Raw genomic sequence first — 16,111 nt, forward strand, 5'->3', positions numbered from 1 at the left:
CCCGTTTGTTGCCTTGTTTGACTGCTACATATTATAATTTTAGGTTTAGAAAGGAATTTCTTAAGATCTTTGCTTAGCCAGTGAATTCCAGTTATGCGTTGTGTGCAGTCACCCCACTGCTTTTAGCTTGAACTGCCTTCTTTGTTCTACCTTCAGAGCTCTGAGTTCCACAGTACAGATGGGAACAGTCTTGGACTTGAGTGCAGCTGACTGTTTTGGGAGGCTTTTGGAGATCAGAGCCTGGTGTGAATGTAGTAGGTGTATGCACTCTTACATGTTTATTTCCTTGTACTCTATTCAAGAACTAGGTAAAATACTGCTGTTCTGCAGTGGACTGAAACGTGGCAAAAAATGATGATGTAAATTCAGTTCTCTTCTAGCAAATAAATCTAGTTCTGGTTGCCATGAAGAACTCTGTTTCTAGTCAGGTTTGCCACCTGAATACCTTTCTTCTTTGGGCTTGTGATTGTTTGCAGTAGGTGATGCCTCTGGTCCTATGTCGATATTTCTTTAGGAGTAGTATGTTAGTTTGCTCTTCTTGATGCATGAACAGAAAGAAATTGTAAGGCTTAATGTTGTTTAGACATGAAATTCAAAATTTGCTCCTGTTTGTCTAGTTTTGTACCATTTTGCCTATTGGATGCTAGACAGCTATTACGTATATTCTAGTTAAAAGAAATGCTCTAATGTCTCCATCCATAGGTTCTACAGCAATCCTTTTTGCAACTCATTTTTACACTCATTTTCTTCGTGTATACACCTTTTCCTTCATTTGAATTTTCTGTCAGAGTGCTGATGATTATGAAAGGCTATATACCTGTTTAAATATCACAGAGCCATTTAAAATGTATTTTTATGTCCAAGTGTCTTCCACAGGTAACTGCTATTTGATAAGAGGTTTGGCAGCATCTCTTGTGCAGCTTTGGTGTATCAGGGTTGATTGAGCATGTCAAAACACAGCCAATCTGCTGTTTGAAGCTTGGCATGATTCTCAGTATCTTCTTGTGTCAACTACAAATTATATGGAAGATGTACTTCTACACAATTCAAAGGATTCATTATCTAGATGGAAAAGTTTCTAAGTGTACTCAGAATGCTATCAAAGTGAATGCTGTCCATAAGCCACAGCCTGGTAGCTGTGTTTAAATGTAAAAGGTATCTAAACTAGGTACAGAAAATACCACTTCACGTCTTTTGCTTGCTGTTTTTATCATGAAAATATTGGATAGGCTAGCAGGAGTCTCCTACAAAATAGGTCTGCCTCTTGCAGAACAGAATCCTGTCTTCCACTATGTAGCATTTATAGTAGTCATCCCTGCTGCACCTTCATGTTCTCGATGAGAAAAAGCATGCACGTCTGCTGAGACATTCACATTGGGCATTTCTTACAGGACTGACTTGCAGTATTCTCAGACACACATCAAAACTGCCTGAAACAGTTTAACAGTAAAACTATAGACATTAAAGTTCTACAAGATCATTACATGGAGAAGTATGTTTTCATGCATGTATGTTGATTCCTAGGGATGAAATCGTTCTTTATCATATTTTGTTTGATTTAAAGTAATTGTTGAAAGTCAATATTTAAATTTTTAGTTGTCCTTCGTTGATATATTGTCCTTATTCCAAGCTGTTGATCAATCACACTAATCACATTTTTCACCTTTTATGGATGTGTTGCTTGCTTTCATTTTTACTTGTGACAGTCTTTTGCTCTAAATGGTAATTAAAACAGGAGTTTGACTTGATTTTTCAATATCATGGCACATGTGAGCCCCTAAACTCTCTAAAATGGTTTTGGATGGTAACAAAGAACTGAACTGGAGCACTTTCAGTAGGTTGATAGAAATATCTTTCTGATCTCATCTTCTAGAAACCTGAATTTAGAGAGTCCTCTTGTCTTTCCGTTAATGACTTGTCCATTTTTTTTTCCCAGTTGGTCAGAACAATAGCTTGGAACTAATTTTCAGGTTTTTTGGATTCTTACTTCTACACTTAAATCTAGTCTCCAAGTATCGCAGTTTTTTCCTCTGCTGTTTTCTTAGTCTTCCAGTTAAAAATGTGATGACCTTTACTGTCATATTCCTTCTTATCACCTGTTACATACTTGTTTCCAGGTCTCGGTTCCCTTTTTGCTGTTTGCATCTTGTTCACTTCTTTTGCTATTTGTCCTCTCTTAGTGTTTTACACACTGTTCATCTGGGCCATCTAACAGTGCTGCTGGTCTTGCCCCAGAGTAAATTGGTGGGTTTAGATGTCTTATAATGTACCTTTTGATTCTTGGATCAGGTAGGTGGATGTATGCTGTCTGTGACTAAAGGCAACTGGAAAAATACTGTTTTGAGGTAAGACGTAAGGTCTTACTTGTCCTACTGCTTTACGTCAGTTGAGCAGACTCCCTTTCAGCCATCTCCACAGGTTCCAAACACTGCAGAAGTGTTACAGAGTGTTCATATCTATTGCTGGGAGGTCCAGGTAAAGTGTAGGGACACTTGAGGGACACCCTGTTGAGCAGGATGGGTTAGGAAAATACACATGGACTATGCATGCCAAGGAACATCAGCTTACAGTAAATAACTTTCTTTTCCAAGGCTAACAGCATTTGAAGAATCCCTGGATCTTTAAATGTTTTATGAATATAGATACTCTGTGTTTAAGAGCTGGTTACTGGGTATTTCCTAGCTACATAAAAGGTAGGCTGATTCCTGTTGGGGCTAAGAACTTTTGCAAAGAGGGTACTGAAGTTTCCATGAAAACCTTTTAGTCGTATGTCATCAGTTATACTATCTATAATGTAAGAAAAGTTTGAAGTACAATAATTAATTGCAACTGTCATGCTTCTTTTCTTAGGATACAATCACTTGGACATGGCAAGGGCCAGGAGCGTAAGTGGTTTATGCTTTATTGCTTATATCATGATTGCTTTCCTTCATTAGTTTTTATTTACATGTCTTATAGGCATATACAGGCAAGTAGTAATTGCTGGTTATTGGATTATTCTTTGGGATTAATTTGTGTCTTTTATCTATTGTTCCCCAATTATGATAATATTTAGTTAGAGGAATCCAGGTATGAACAGTGTAATTCTGCTGCTATGATTCTGGTGGTTTGCAGAATGGATTTTAGGTTTTTATTTCAAAAAAAATTTTTTTTTTTTTTTAGCCAGGTACCTGAAGTAAAACAACTTGCTTCTGCTCTATGGATTTTATTGCCTGCAAATCACTTTGGTGTGCTTCTGTATAAAATCTGTATGGCTATTTTTTTGAAATCAGTCTAGTCCCACAGAAACAGTCAACCCACACAGGGAATTTGGAGATACTGTTTCCATTATCTTGCCTGAATGTAACTTCGCTTTTTTATTTTTTTTAAACAAAATGTTATTCTAGAGGTTTCTTAGCAAATTCATGTAATGTAAAATACTAAATGAAGCAGTTCTTGCTTGTTTAAAAAAAAATTTTTTTTAGTATTATTTTCATGTTGGGGTTGGAGTAGAAGTTCTGAAATGTTTAGATGAAGATCAAAACAAGAAATTTTGAACCCTAAGTAAAGGGGAGTTGGTTTCTATGGTAAATGGCTTGCCATTAGCCTCCTCCTTGGGAACTATTATTTTGAATGTCCCACCTGAGATCCTATATTTCAGTAGTAACGAGGAAACCATTGGGATTAGCCAAAATTCTAAATTAATTTTGCACCTTCAAATGGACTAGGAACCAGGCCTAATTAAGGATGCATCTAGATTTGGAGACTTGAGGAAATCATTGATCACTTTTAAAGGTTCAGCTCTCAGTTAAATCATCACGTTGGAAGTAGATGAATCCATGATAGTGTCTAAAGTAAGTAGGTACTGCAGCATTTACTGCGTGGAAGGATTTCTGTTCTCTCCTTGTGAGTTCCTACCTCTTCCCTTGCATTTGCACTGCAGTTCATCTAGCAAATTAACTCAGCCAGAGGGGAGAAAGGTGAGTAGCTTACTTCTGGCTTAGTGTCCTACCTGAGGAGTCAAGAACACATAGAAGGAGGAAGAAGAAGAGGAAAGGAACTTGTAGATGTGTTGCCTCAGATCACTTCAATGTGTACAAAAACCCTTATTTGGAAGTGCTGACTTCTGCTAATAAAGTTTAATTAAATTAAAGCTGAATCAGAATCTGAGGCAGCATGTGATGTTATGCAAATTCACTGGGTCAGTTTAAATTACAGCTTTACTTAATTAGGATTAATTCTCCTGAGTGACCTAAAATGTATTTCTGATGTTTTAGCAGAAAATACTGTTAAGACTGATACAGTTTTCACTTTCTCAGCCAATGTCTCTCTTCTGCTGTCATAGTGTTAGCCAAAACTTAGTCTAGAAATGTTGGTGTATCCAGGAGTATTCTGTTCAAAGTTGATGTAGCCTATAAAATGGATTGAAAACTCATCACATGGAAACTATACACTTTCTTCCACTTATGGAAAGTAATGTTTTTACTAGTTTGACAGTATTCAGAGCAGATGAACTGACTCTACCTTGAAAACAAAGATTGACTATAGCATACAACTTAAATTTTCTCTACATGGGACTTGAGTTAGTTACAGGTTCTATCAGTTTTTTTAAATTGATATTTATAATTGAAGGATTAATCTTTGAGGATTACAGAGAGTTGGCAGAGAGAAAAGTTTACTTGTAACTTTCTGGGTTTTTTTAACGCTCTTGGTCAAGGACCTAGAAACCAGACTTTCACATTTCCTGTCAGTGGCGTAAACTTCAAATCACAAATTCCACTGTTGTTCTTGCTCCTTTTCTTTGCTTTAATGTGTTGGAAGTTCGGTAGGAAAGAAGGGGAAAAAAGAAAATGTGTTGCATCCCTGAATGAGTGTATAGCAAAATGAGTAGGGTGTTGATTCTAGGAACTGCACTTTATCTATCTAAGAGGATTTTGACCAGCCCTCCCCTCACAGTGACTGACTGCTGTAACTACCTAGATAGTGTATAAAATGTGGCTACTGATGCTGCTCCCTAATTTAGGCTTACTAAATCCTCTCCTGGATTTGAATCTTACTGCTTTCTAAGGTCAAGTTTATTCCAGTATCTTGTGTCTTAGGCTACTAAAACACATGTACTGCATTTCATTAACAGACTTCTGAAGTGTAATGAACTTTGATTCCAAACCAAGGTAATGATAAAATCTTAGTGGTTATAATTAATCTTGCCAACTCTATGCTGAATACAGCATTTTCCTGAAACAGACTTACTCTTTCTTTACACACTATGCGTACATCATATCTTACTGTATCTGTTAGTACCTGTATATCATATTACTGCTTGTCTTCCTGCTTTTGGGTATCTTTTAAGATGCAACTTCAGTGTAATTTGCTTTTGTTCCACCTTACAGAATGTAGTGTATAGAAGTACTCTCAAAGACCTTTTCTGTTAATTTGGTATCTGAATATGATCATACCTACAAGTAGGAATGTTACTTGAAGACTTTGGAGCATAATGTACTACTGTTTCTCTACATGTAAATTTTTTTCCTCCACCCTTTTTTCCTTTTTTTTCCCTTTTAGGTTAGAAATTCTGTGGCTTACTTTGTGTCAGTTTCACAATTCTGTGGAAATTGAGGTCAGTAAAAAAACCCCAGTGTATTCTGAGCAATATCAGAATATATAATATTGTACTTAATTCTGCAGTAAAAGTTTGTATTCAAACTTCATATGTTAACACAGCCTGTAAAAACAGGTTAAAATACCACTTATGTTTTAGACAAATGGCTTTCATGTCTGAAAATGTAGCCTAAAAATGGAATAACAAAATACAGTTTTCCACTTGGCTTAAGACTTTACTTTCTTATTCATTTAAATTGAGTAGATAGATTTCTGACTCTGTTTACTGTTTAGAGTCTTTTGTGAAATTTCTTGTCTCTTAATTGCCTGATTGCTATTCCAGCTAGTATACCAACTGTGTGTTAGATATCCAAGTGTGTGAATGCTGATGTACAAACTAAGGACAATCTTCTAGAGAAAAATAATTGTGAGTGGTTTCTCATAGGCCAGAAAGGTTATTTAATATGTCTGGCTAAACTTTTTATTAGGCTGCACTGTTCAGAATGTGAAATTGGAAAACACAATGAAAAATTAAGTTTATGTATATTCTTAACTTTGTTTTGAGGAAAACACTATGTGATCCTAAGGCTGAAGACTATCGTAGTGAAAATGTGAAAACAATTAAAACCTTTCCTTTTAAACTGCTGTCCTTATGCATTTTACAGAGAGTAACTACATTTTTGTGGAGAAGTGTGGTATTTTAAAGGTGTTATATAGGATATTTGACAGATATTCTGCGGTTCTTCTGCTTACATTTTTTTAATAATGAAGTAGCTACTTATCTCTGACTGATGGCAGGGTAAATTAGTAAGAACAACTATTTCATATTTACATACACATATGTTACTATTGTAACATATAACATATGCTAATCACAGTATTTATCATTGCTATGCTCTCTGTTTACTTATTTATGCTATAAATTCTTCTCAGAAATAATGAATGCACAAAGTAACAGCCAGTGAACAGTTGTATGTATTGTAGAAATTTGAGGTTTGTGTTATCGCTTTAGTTGCATGTTTTCAGCTATTAATAGTATACTTTAAAAAAAAAAAAATTAAAAATCTTATTTCCAAAACAGTGGCCTGTTTTTGGTAGAAGGTCCAGGGAGCAACTGCCTCACACAGGGATAAGACAAACCAGCTGATTGGCAGGATGCCGAGCTTCTGTAGCACATAGAGAACTTGCACAAGGACAAGTTATGATCTTTGGTCATCTTTATTTAAAAAAAACAAAAAGCGCTAGTGACTTTCTGAAATACTCCATACTAAAGCAGGAGCTGGCAGCGGGTAGAGGAGCAGAGCTGTTTGCAAGGCTGCTCACAAGTATGAGGCAGAGTACTTGAGAGCTACTTGTTGAATCTGTTTTTGTAAGGAAGTGCTGCAGATTTAGGAAAGTAGAGGGAAAATGAGTTGTTCTGTGTTCAAAGTCATGTTTTTTCCCTGGTCTCCAAAGTCTGTTGGCTTTTATTCCTGCTTTGTTCCATCAGCACAGGGATACTGGCAAATACCAACCAGCCTTGATACCAGAATTACTGCTGAAGATCCAATAACTCAGGGAGGTGTACAGCAAAACAACGCAACTTTAGTATGTTTTTGATTAAATGATCGCTCGTAAGGTCTAACAGCCAGCAATCAGGATCCAAAGTTTGTTAGTCTGGACTTCTCTGCATATAATGTATGTTCTGGCATGACATACATGTCATCCAGCCATGTATATTGAGAAGCAAGGATGTATGTAGACTTTATAATAGGTTACTATAAATATCGGCCTGCCTATCCATCCATCCTGTACTTGGAACTGGCATGCAAGCAATCGTGTGAAGAAAGGGTATGTGATCACCTGCACATGTAGTTTGTTTTGGCTCATGTAGGTTTGTTTTGCTGGCCTGTCAGCTTCAGTGTTCGTACATCCATCACAGTCTGCAGCAGCTGAGAGTTCTTCTCCTAGTTTTGTTAGTGGTGCTGAAATGAATGTGCTATTTCTGTCCAGTTAGGCACAGACATGTAGGACACCTCTGAAATTGCCTCATATTCAAACTTGTTCTGTGTTTGGATGAATGACTTGAAGCAATTTGCCATTCAAAATAAAAGAAATAGAATTGGGTTTGGAACTCAAAGGAACAGTCTTTCCGTCTCTGTTAGCTTCACAGTTTTTGTGGTTTTGTATATTACATCACATCAGGCTGGTGTACCTGTTTGTAAACCTAGAAGACAGGAGTCATATGTCCTCAATTGCAGTGGTGCATATAGGGAAAACTGTAGCAAAACCCAAAATAAATTAAAGATTTGTCCATCACTGAATACTTCTGAGAAACAGTTAGACAAACATCTAATGGCAGCATTTTCGGTACTGCTGATCATACCGTTATACAATTCTGAAAATACAGCTAACTTCATAGTTTTTGAGAAGTATTTGCTTAAATGATAAACTTTATGTTTATTTCCCAATTCTTATTTTCTTTTTTAAAGACCAGTGTGAAATTTCTGGATCATAATTTTGTATTACTGATAGGTAACTATATGAAATATAACTAAGCTTATTACGAATTTGGCTTCTACTTCAGAAGCTTTCCACGGGATTACAAACATTTTGTTCACTTAGTGCACAGAGTCATTGTGTTGCACTACTAAGGGAATTGTCTGGCTGGTATTGAGCAGGGGTGGGAGTCGGAGTGATCCCTTCTTGTTCCTTCTATCTGAGAAGTTAGTTATTTGACAGAAATGGGATATTTTGAGGGTTTTTATAGGTGAGTCTGGCCATGGTCTTGGGGCTTACATCACATTTCAGTGAACACTTAAAAACATAGCCAAAAGCTGGAAGGCCTTTTAATATAGGCCAACCCATTCTGAAAGCTGCCTCTTCTGTTGCAGGTCTCCAGCAGTTCTGGTTTAATTTTCCCCTTCCAGCCTCAACTGTTCTGTGGTTCTGTGGCCATCTGCATTTATTTAGAATTTTTATTTCAATTGAGTATTAATATCCAGTGTCCAATTTGAAGGAGAATTTTTTCAAAACCTCCAACAGAAGATAAAAACACTTCTGATGTGTACATTAAGCAGTCATACATGATTTCAAAATGTGTAAATACCTGATGTCCTGAGAAGTTGAATTCTTAACATTTAAGCTATAGAACCATGTTGATGTAGCAGGTGCATTTCTTGGTTATCTGCAAAGCGCTGAACAATATAGGATGTAAGAGAAGGGTTTGCAAGGAAATGCTAATACTTTTAAATGATTTAAAAATTCCTGGTCCCACTTATGAAAGGAAGATAAAACACTCTACTCCATGAGGTAAGAAATGAGCAGGGTCACTGTTATATGAATTTCTAGAAGTATGATGCATCCTTAAGCATTTAAGAGTTCTGTTTTTACTTCTTTAGTAGTCCTTTTATTAATATAATTTTGTAAGTAGCAACAAACTTTATACATCTTTCACCATAGCGCTATAATAGAGGTTGTTTAAAATGTTAAATATTCTTGGTATAATTCAGTTCTCTGTATGCAGTTTCTACCCGTGTATATTCCTTCAGAAGAAGAAAGAAAAAATCCAGTGTTATATGCCAATAACGTCAGACGTGTAATGGCAGAGTAAGTATGTTGTAATATGGAATAAAAATAGATACGTGGTTTTAATTTTAGGATCAAGAAGATGTCATGAAATCAAGTCAGTGTAGTTGCCTGCTTGCAAAGAAGCTTGTAGTCTGCAGTAGTGTATACAAAACGTTTTATATAGGAGTTGCCTTCCTCTATGAGAAGGCCAGGGAGCCACAAATACAGCAGGAACTGTAGGAGTTGCTTACTTTTTTAACATGTCTTCTTGTAACAAGCCGGTTCTGCTTGCTGCTGTGGGTATTTAGTCCTCTGGGGAGAAAGGTATAGTTGAACTGTATGAAAGTTAATGTAACTGAATTTTGTGCTATTGAAGTTGCATTTTTAAGCTATGACTTTTTTAATGAGGTTAATAATAGTTTCATGTGTTCATTGTTAGCCTGTGGTTATTTCAAACAGTAAAGCACAGGAAAGCTGTTTGTGTTGGAAATAGAGCACTGATACAATGCAAAGAACTAACTGAAGTTGAATGTTAATGTGAGGACACTTAACAATGCTTGTCTATAGTGTGTAATAAAGCTAACATCAAATACGCAGACCTTCATTCTCTTTTGTTGTATTTTTAATTAACCTCTCTTGTTCATTCATTTTTTTGTCCTTTCAGTAAATCTTTCATTAGTCAGTAGATGTTCTTTTCAGTATTTACAGAGAACCCTCAGGTCTATGGTCATTAATAACTCTTGAAGGATTTATGAATCTTTCTACTCTGAATTTTGAAAGAACCTGTGAAATCTTAATTTCCTTTGTGTAACTTCTCTTCCATTTCTAAGTTATCAGTTTCAACCAAAGGCCAGTTTGTAGACAGAAACTGGTAATCCTTCTCTGGTTTATAAGCAGAACCCAGCTCTGAGAGTTTCCTTAAGGATGTTGGGCCTATAATATAACAATAGATCAATACTCAATCCATTGTATGAAAAGACAGTTCTCAAAAGAAAAAACAAAAGGATCTGTGTGAATCAACCTGTCTCAGAGTTGTGGTGGCCTCAAAGACTTTTGTAGTTAATTTAAGACAGTCATCTGGCACTACACGAAAGTGTTGTCCTCAGACTTTGGGTAGAAGGCTGTGTTATGAAACCTTCATTCTGAACTCTACTCTGTCAGATGACAAGGATTGTGTGGTATAAGGGGAAATTTTGAAAGTCTACACAGGTTTACAACAACCTGCATATTGAAAGCCTTCCCTTCTATGTGTGCGTAGGAGGAGAGAGATGATTTTCCTTTTCCTTTTGTTTCTCCCTCCCACTTCTGAAGAATTAGGCATTTGGGGTAGCAGAAGTGGGATGCAGGTCTAAAGGGAAGACTGTCAGAATGGGGGATAGCAAATATGGCTTGCTTTGAGATGGAGAAGGGGCTGCAGATGCTGTGTTGATGTGAAAGGAAAATAAATGTGGATATCAAAGTTCTGAAGTTAAAATGCAGATGGGAATAAACAAGAATGCTGACTCCTGGATACTGTGGATTACTGTAGACCAGTTAAAATAACATCAACATAACCAAAATTTATTTACTTCTGGCCACTTTGAGATGCTTACTTCTAGTGGCAGTTCTCCAGACTCTCCCAGTTCATTCATGTGGCTTTTGGTGTAGGAGATACCAGCTCAGATGTAGTCAGTCTGTTCTGGAGCTGTAGCAGTTGCAACTCTAGCACCTCAGACGCTATTTGGTGCTAGCATTGTACCCTGCATGGGTGAATAAAGGACAGTATTACTAGATTTGTCTCCTTTTCTTGAAGATTGAATCAGTGACAGTGTACTGTTTTGATGTCAAGAGGTCACGTCAGGATCTGTTTAGATGTCTGCTTTCCCCTTCCTCCCCATCATATTTTTCTGGAAGAAGAGTCTAATACTACTGGATATTTTGCAGCAGCAGAGGTGGCAGTCCCAGATAGTAATGCATTTGTGAGTCTAGAACCAGTATTGCGGCAAAAAACCTTGTCTTGCCCCTAATTTCAAGGGGAATTGATAGAACTTCCTGAGTGCAACAATAGATACGCTTTCCACTCCTGAAATCTGTTTGCCTTCATCATAATCTTGTCTTGTGAACAGCTTCTGTTAAGTGTTGAACAAAGCACGTGACAGGATGTCTGATTCTTATGCTGCTTCTACTTGTTGACTCTATGAAGAATTTTTGGTTTAGCCTTATTTGTTTAGATTTTCTGTGGGCAGCCACAGATGCGAGTGATGGGAGTCTCTAGATAGTTCCTGTTCACTTATATATAAATTGAATATTTGATAAAGGAGATGCTGTCATTCAGAGGTTTGCTTCCTTAGGACATTAATTTCTTGCAAGACAGATGAATTTACTTGCCCAAATAGTGAAACCCAAAGTGAGCCTGGCCTTTTGGCTCTCTGTTTCAGGCCAGGGACTTCAAGCATAACTGTTCTCCCGTGCTTCAGGTTCCCTCAGGCAGCCGTACCAATAACAAAGGAAATGCCATTTTTTAACTGCTGTAGTCCTCTACGTGTCTTTATTGTATTCCTTTTCATCTGAGATGACAAGTATTGTATACTTTTGAAGATGTATTCAAGTGTTAACCCACCACTTGCATCATTCATCTTTGCTGCTGCCATATACCGTCCATTTGAGTACGAACACACTGGTTTGCTTTTCCTGGACCATATTGGGGATGATTATCTCACTGACGTGAACGTTGTGACCAGAAGTTACTCAGTCCGGATTACTGTTCTGCAAGCACCCTTCCTGCTGCTTTTTAGAACCTCATTTCACAGACTTTTCTTCTAAATTAAACCTAGCTTATGTTTTACTTAATTCAAATGTAATATGAGCTGATCTCTTCTTGATTGATGGTGTTTCAGTATTTGTGCACTGATCTGTCACCAAATACCACGAGAATCCAGGTGATACATTTCCATTTTTTAAAGGACACTCTGTCGTGGTAGAAAATGAATAAGGCTCACAACTTCTACAGACCTTTCAGTTGAGCCTGTGGCTATTTGCTTCCTGCAATGCTAACTTGTAGTGATATTTTTCGTTGCAGTCCTCCTCATCAGGAGGATGAGCAAGATCCAAGCCTTAGCGCTTGATTGCTTTACAGCATCTGTAAAAATCCAGAGTTTCTTTCTAAAAGGGATTCTTAATCTCACCTATGCAATTACCAGTATTTTAATGTCTGTGATCTTCAAGCTTTTTTTTCTCATTGACAGATATTTATTCAATAGCATTGGGCCAAAAACTAGAATCATGTGCAGTCTTGTTACAGCCACTCAGCTCACCGTTTCTTCTGTTTTGGGGGTTATCTCTGTAATCAGAACTGGAATTACTCAGGCAGGATAGCCACTGCTGCTGAACAGTGACTTCATGCTTGTCTTCCTTTGGATCATTTTCTTATTCTGCACAAAAGGCACATGCAGATTAGATTAATCTACTGTTCTAAAGCATGGACCCCTACTTATTCCCTATCAATATGCTTTGCATTTGATTTTCTCATACAACCTATTTTGTTTGAGTGAGTCTGTCTTCTTTGGTCTTTCTGGCCTTGTTCTGACTGCTACTCTGTTTAGTCAATACCCATCTCATCCACAACATGCTGTCAGGAAGTGTGTTTAGAGTCACTTTCAAATCACTGAAAATGTTGAGTGCTTTTAAATACGGCAACAGTCTGTGCAGGTTCTCTCTTTAAAATAAATAAATAGGATTTGGTGATATCTTGAGTTTTAATTCACTTTGTGTGTTCCTTAATGCTCTAGTACAGTTCTGATACCGCCATGCTAGTAAGTCATGCCATGTAGATACATATTATATTAGCTCATTTTTGTAAGTATTACTTACAATTGCAAAATTGTCATTTTGGTCTTTATGTGCGTGAGCTGTTATCACCTTACGTTGATGGTAGTCAACGTGGATTATTTTGATCTGTTAATTTATTAATTTCAGCACTTACTCTTTATATATTTTCTAGTTGAGTGTCAAGCTTTCTGGCCTATGTTGTTACATTTTTAAAATTCTTTTTTATATCTTCAAAGTATTAACTCATGATTTGCTGGAACTACAGTAGCGTTGTCAAATAGTCAGTGCGTAGACTTGAGGCTTCAATCCCAGCTCTTCTAGAATTATTAGGAGCAAATCATCTGACCTTGCCATCACAAGTATTTATTTCTAAAAATTTCTTAGTGATAAAGGAAACATCTCTACCATTGTTAAAGCATTGGAAAGTACTTCATTTTATTCATATGTCATCTTAATTGTTTCCTCATGTAAAGTATCTATGATATGACAGCTGTTTTTGCCTCTTGGCAATTTTACTATCCTCAGCTGGTAATAAGTTTTCCTCTGTTTTTACCTTTCCATATTGTTTTTTTCTGCATCGTAGTTTCTAATTTACTGATACCCATTTAAAGTTTGTTTGTTTTGTGTGGTTTTTTTTCGTTTGGGATTTATTTTCTCTGAAAAAATTACTAGTTGTCCCTTTTCATTGTGGCATTGTAGCCTTTTGCCTGTTGAATAGATTCTTGAACACCGAATTTTCATTAGCACTTTTATTCTGGAAGACATCTGATAGTTGTAAAGTAATCAAAGTACTGTTTAGAGTATAGAAATACTGCTTTAAAGAAAAAGTAGGTAACTCTTCCACTCCCACTTTGCAAAACAAAATCTGTTAGTTTGTTACCTTACTAGCAATTAGGGCTCAAATATATTTAAAAGGAGTATGTCAGTAGCTCACCTTCTAGTTAGTTGCACGTACCTAGCACTTTAAAATAGGGAAGGATATGGTTTAAATGGTACAATTTGGAAAAAAATGCAAGTTAAAATACTGCAACTTTCTTAATTTTTTTTTTATGCATATGACAGATGTTTAGGCTGAAACCTGATGGAAACTGGACACCTTTGCCCCTTTGTTTTTCAAAACTGTAAGCACTTCAGAACTGAAGTTCTGTCAGCATTCCTGATTTGAGCATTTCATTTTTCTGATCTTTCTGGTGTTAGAACTCAGCATTATAACTACATACATGATGCTAGCCAGGAGTTTTGAAGTTTCTTTTGTGGGGAGCCCAGAAGGGCAGACTTCCTGTAGAAATACCAAAATGTCATAGTCTGGTTTGCATTTTTCCGATAACTTTGTTTTTCTTCTCCACTTAAACAAACATTTAAAGACACGTTTTTATATTTACAGTAGATGCTCAAATCAATTAAAGTGCAGAGTGTTAAACATGGAACTTGAAAACATCTGTCTTCCTCATGTTTTCTCTGTCAAGTCCTTGCCGGGATCACTTTCCTCTTGTTGGAGCATGTCATGCTGTTAAAGCAGTAACTCTTATCAGCTTGACATATGAGGATTACACTTTTGAGAAAGAATCCTTTTTTCCAGCATGCTGGTGAAGGCAAAAGATATTACAGATAGTCTTCTGCGTCCATTTCACCCTTTGTCATTTTCTGCATAGTCAAAATCAGATTTTTTTTTTTTCTTGCAGGCTTTGACAGTATCAGAATGTGATCTCTGCCACTGTACATGATACAGTAATGCTAGTTGCTGAAGAATAGCCTTGAGGATGTGGGTTTACAGTAGCTTACTGGTCTATCTCATGGCTATTTGTTATATTTCAGTGGTCAATTAAATCTAACTTTGGAAAAACCACTGTGCTCTGTGCCTATGTTGTCCGAAGTTTTATATGTGATTCTGTAGAAGCACTGGTTGGATGCTCAGCACTCAACTTTGAAATTCAAGACTTTTTGTCATTTTTATACCATCAAAGGCATGAGGATCAGTGTAAGTGGAATTACTGAAGTGCTGGCATTAACAACCATCCATTTGTTTAGGTTTCAGGCCATATAGAAAAATGGAGATGAGAACTACATTGTGCACTCTTTATTTCTGGGCCTGCTGTAAGTGTGGCAATTAGGCAAATGTAGTTACTGAACAGAGTTAACTCTATGCAGCTTCTTGCTAAGTTTATTTTCTCAAGGAAGAAACACATTTTTTTAAAGTTAAGTAATATTTTGCAACAATCTCGTTTAAACTAGATTTTTGAATGCTGACAGCGCATTTTTCACCCCTTGAAGATTGGTGATGTACAGGCCTACAAGACCAACAATTGCAGGACCCATTTTCTTAATACAAGGGATAAATGCAGCTGTTAGCAGCTTCTTTTTCTGTCTAAAAATTAAACCATCTTGAGATATTATATTCTTGATGTGAACTCCAGATTGTTATGACTGGACCTTTGTTTACTTGGAGAATGTCCAAGAAAGTAGGAGTAGTCCAGGGAGAAAAAAGATGCTACCTACCCCGGCCTTCCAAAAGTAAAAAGGTGAAAGCTCTTCAGCTTGGGAAAGAAAGAAAGAAAAAGGAAAAAAAGAAGGAAAAAAAAAAAAGTGGAGGGTTGCTTTGAAGGTCAGTAAAATCATGAGTGTTCTAGAAATGCATGGTAAGGAAAGTCTGTTACTTTTCATAGCAGAAGAAATGGAAAGCACTCAACATTACATCAGCTGAAAGTAAATGGAAATACTCTTTAAAACATGCACAAAATTGTGGCATTTACTACCAGATGCATAAAATTAATTCATCAGAGCTGAGATATACTGTAAAAAATTTGATCCATCAATGATTCTAAAACACAGTGGTACAAATAGTCTCTGGTTCAGGAAGTACCTATACAGATGACTACTAGAAGCTGGGGTTATTTGTCCACCATGTTTTGTATGTCTTTTTCCTAAACATCTGATAGTGAAGTAAAATACCAAATTTGATATCCTTTTAATGTTTTCAGCACCCTATAAAGATTATAGCTGATTTAAAGGGTTTTTTTGAGCAGCCTGTGGAATATTTTCTAGATTAGTTCACAGTTCTGCTTATTAACAATGTAAAACATTTTGAAAATGTTTTTGTTGAAGCGTAGATTCAGAATGTCACAATATTGCCTGTACTATTTTCTGTCACTTTGCATAATATTACAGCAGTCACATTCTG

General features: G+C 36.6%; 1 protein-coding gene across 1 annotated transcript in view; it reads left to right on the top strand.

Moving 5' to 3' along the window:
• LPCAT1 (lysophosphatidylcholine acyltransferase 1) overlaps window positions 1-16,111 on the top strand; it is a 57,126-nt gene that overhangs the window by 17,870 nt on the left and 23,145 nt on the right. Inside the window, exons 6-8 of the mRNA XM_009330434.1 lie at window positions 2,851-2,885; window positions 5,542-5,596; window positions 9,083-9,165. Coding sequence (XP_009328709.1) covers window positions 2,851-2,885; window positions 5,542-5,596; window positions 9,083-9,165 — 173 coding nt within the window. The remainder of the gene's footprint in view (window positions 1-2,850; window positions 2,886-5,541; window positions 5,597-9,082; window positions 9,166-16,111) is intronic.

This window comes from Pygoscelis adeliae, unplaced genomic scaffold, assembly GCF_000699105.1.
Source record: "Pygoscelis adeliae isolate BGI_AS28 unplaced genomic scaffold, ASM69910v1 Scaffold78, whole genome shotgun sequence".
In the NCBI taxonomy this organism is placed as follows: Eukaryota; Metazoa; Chordata; class Aves; order Sphenisciformes; family Spheniscidae; genus Pygoscelis; species Pygoscelis adeliae.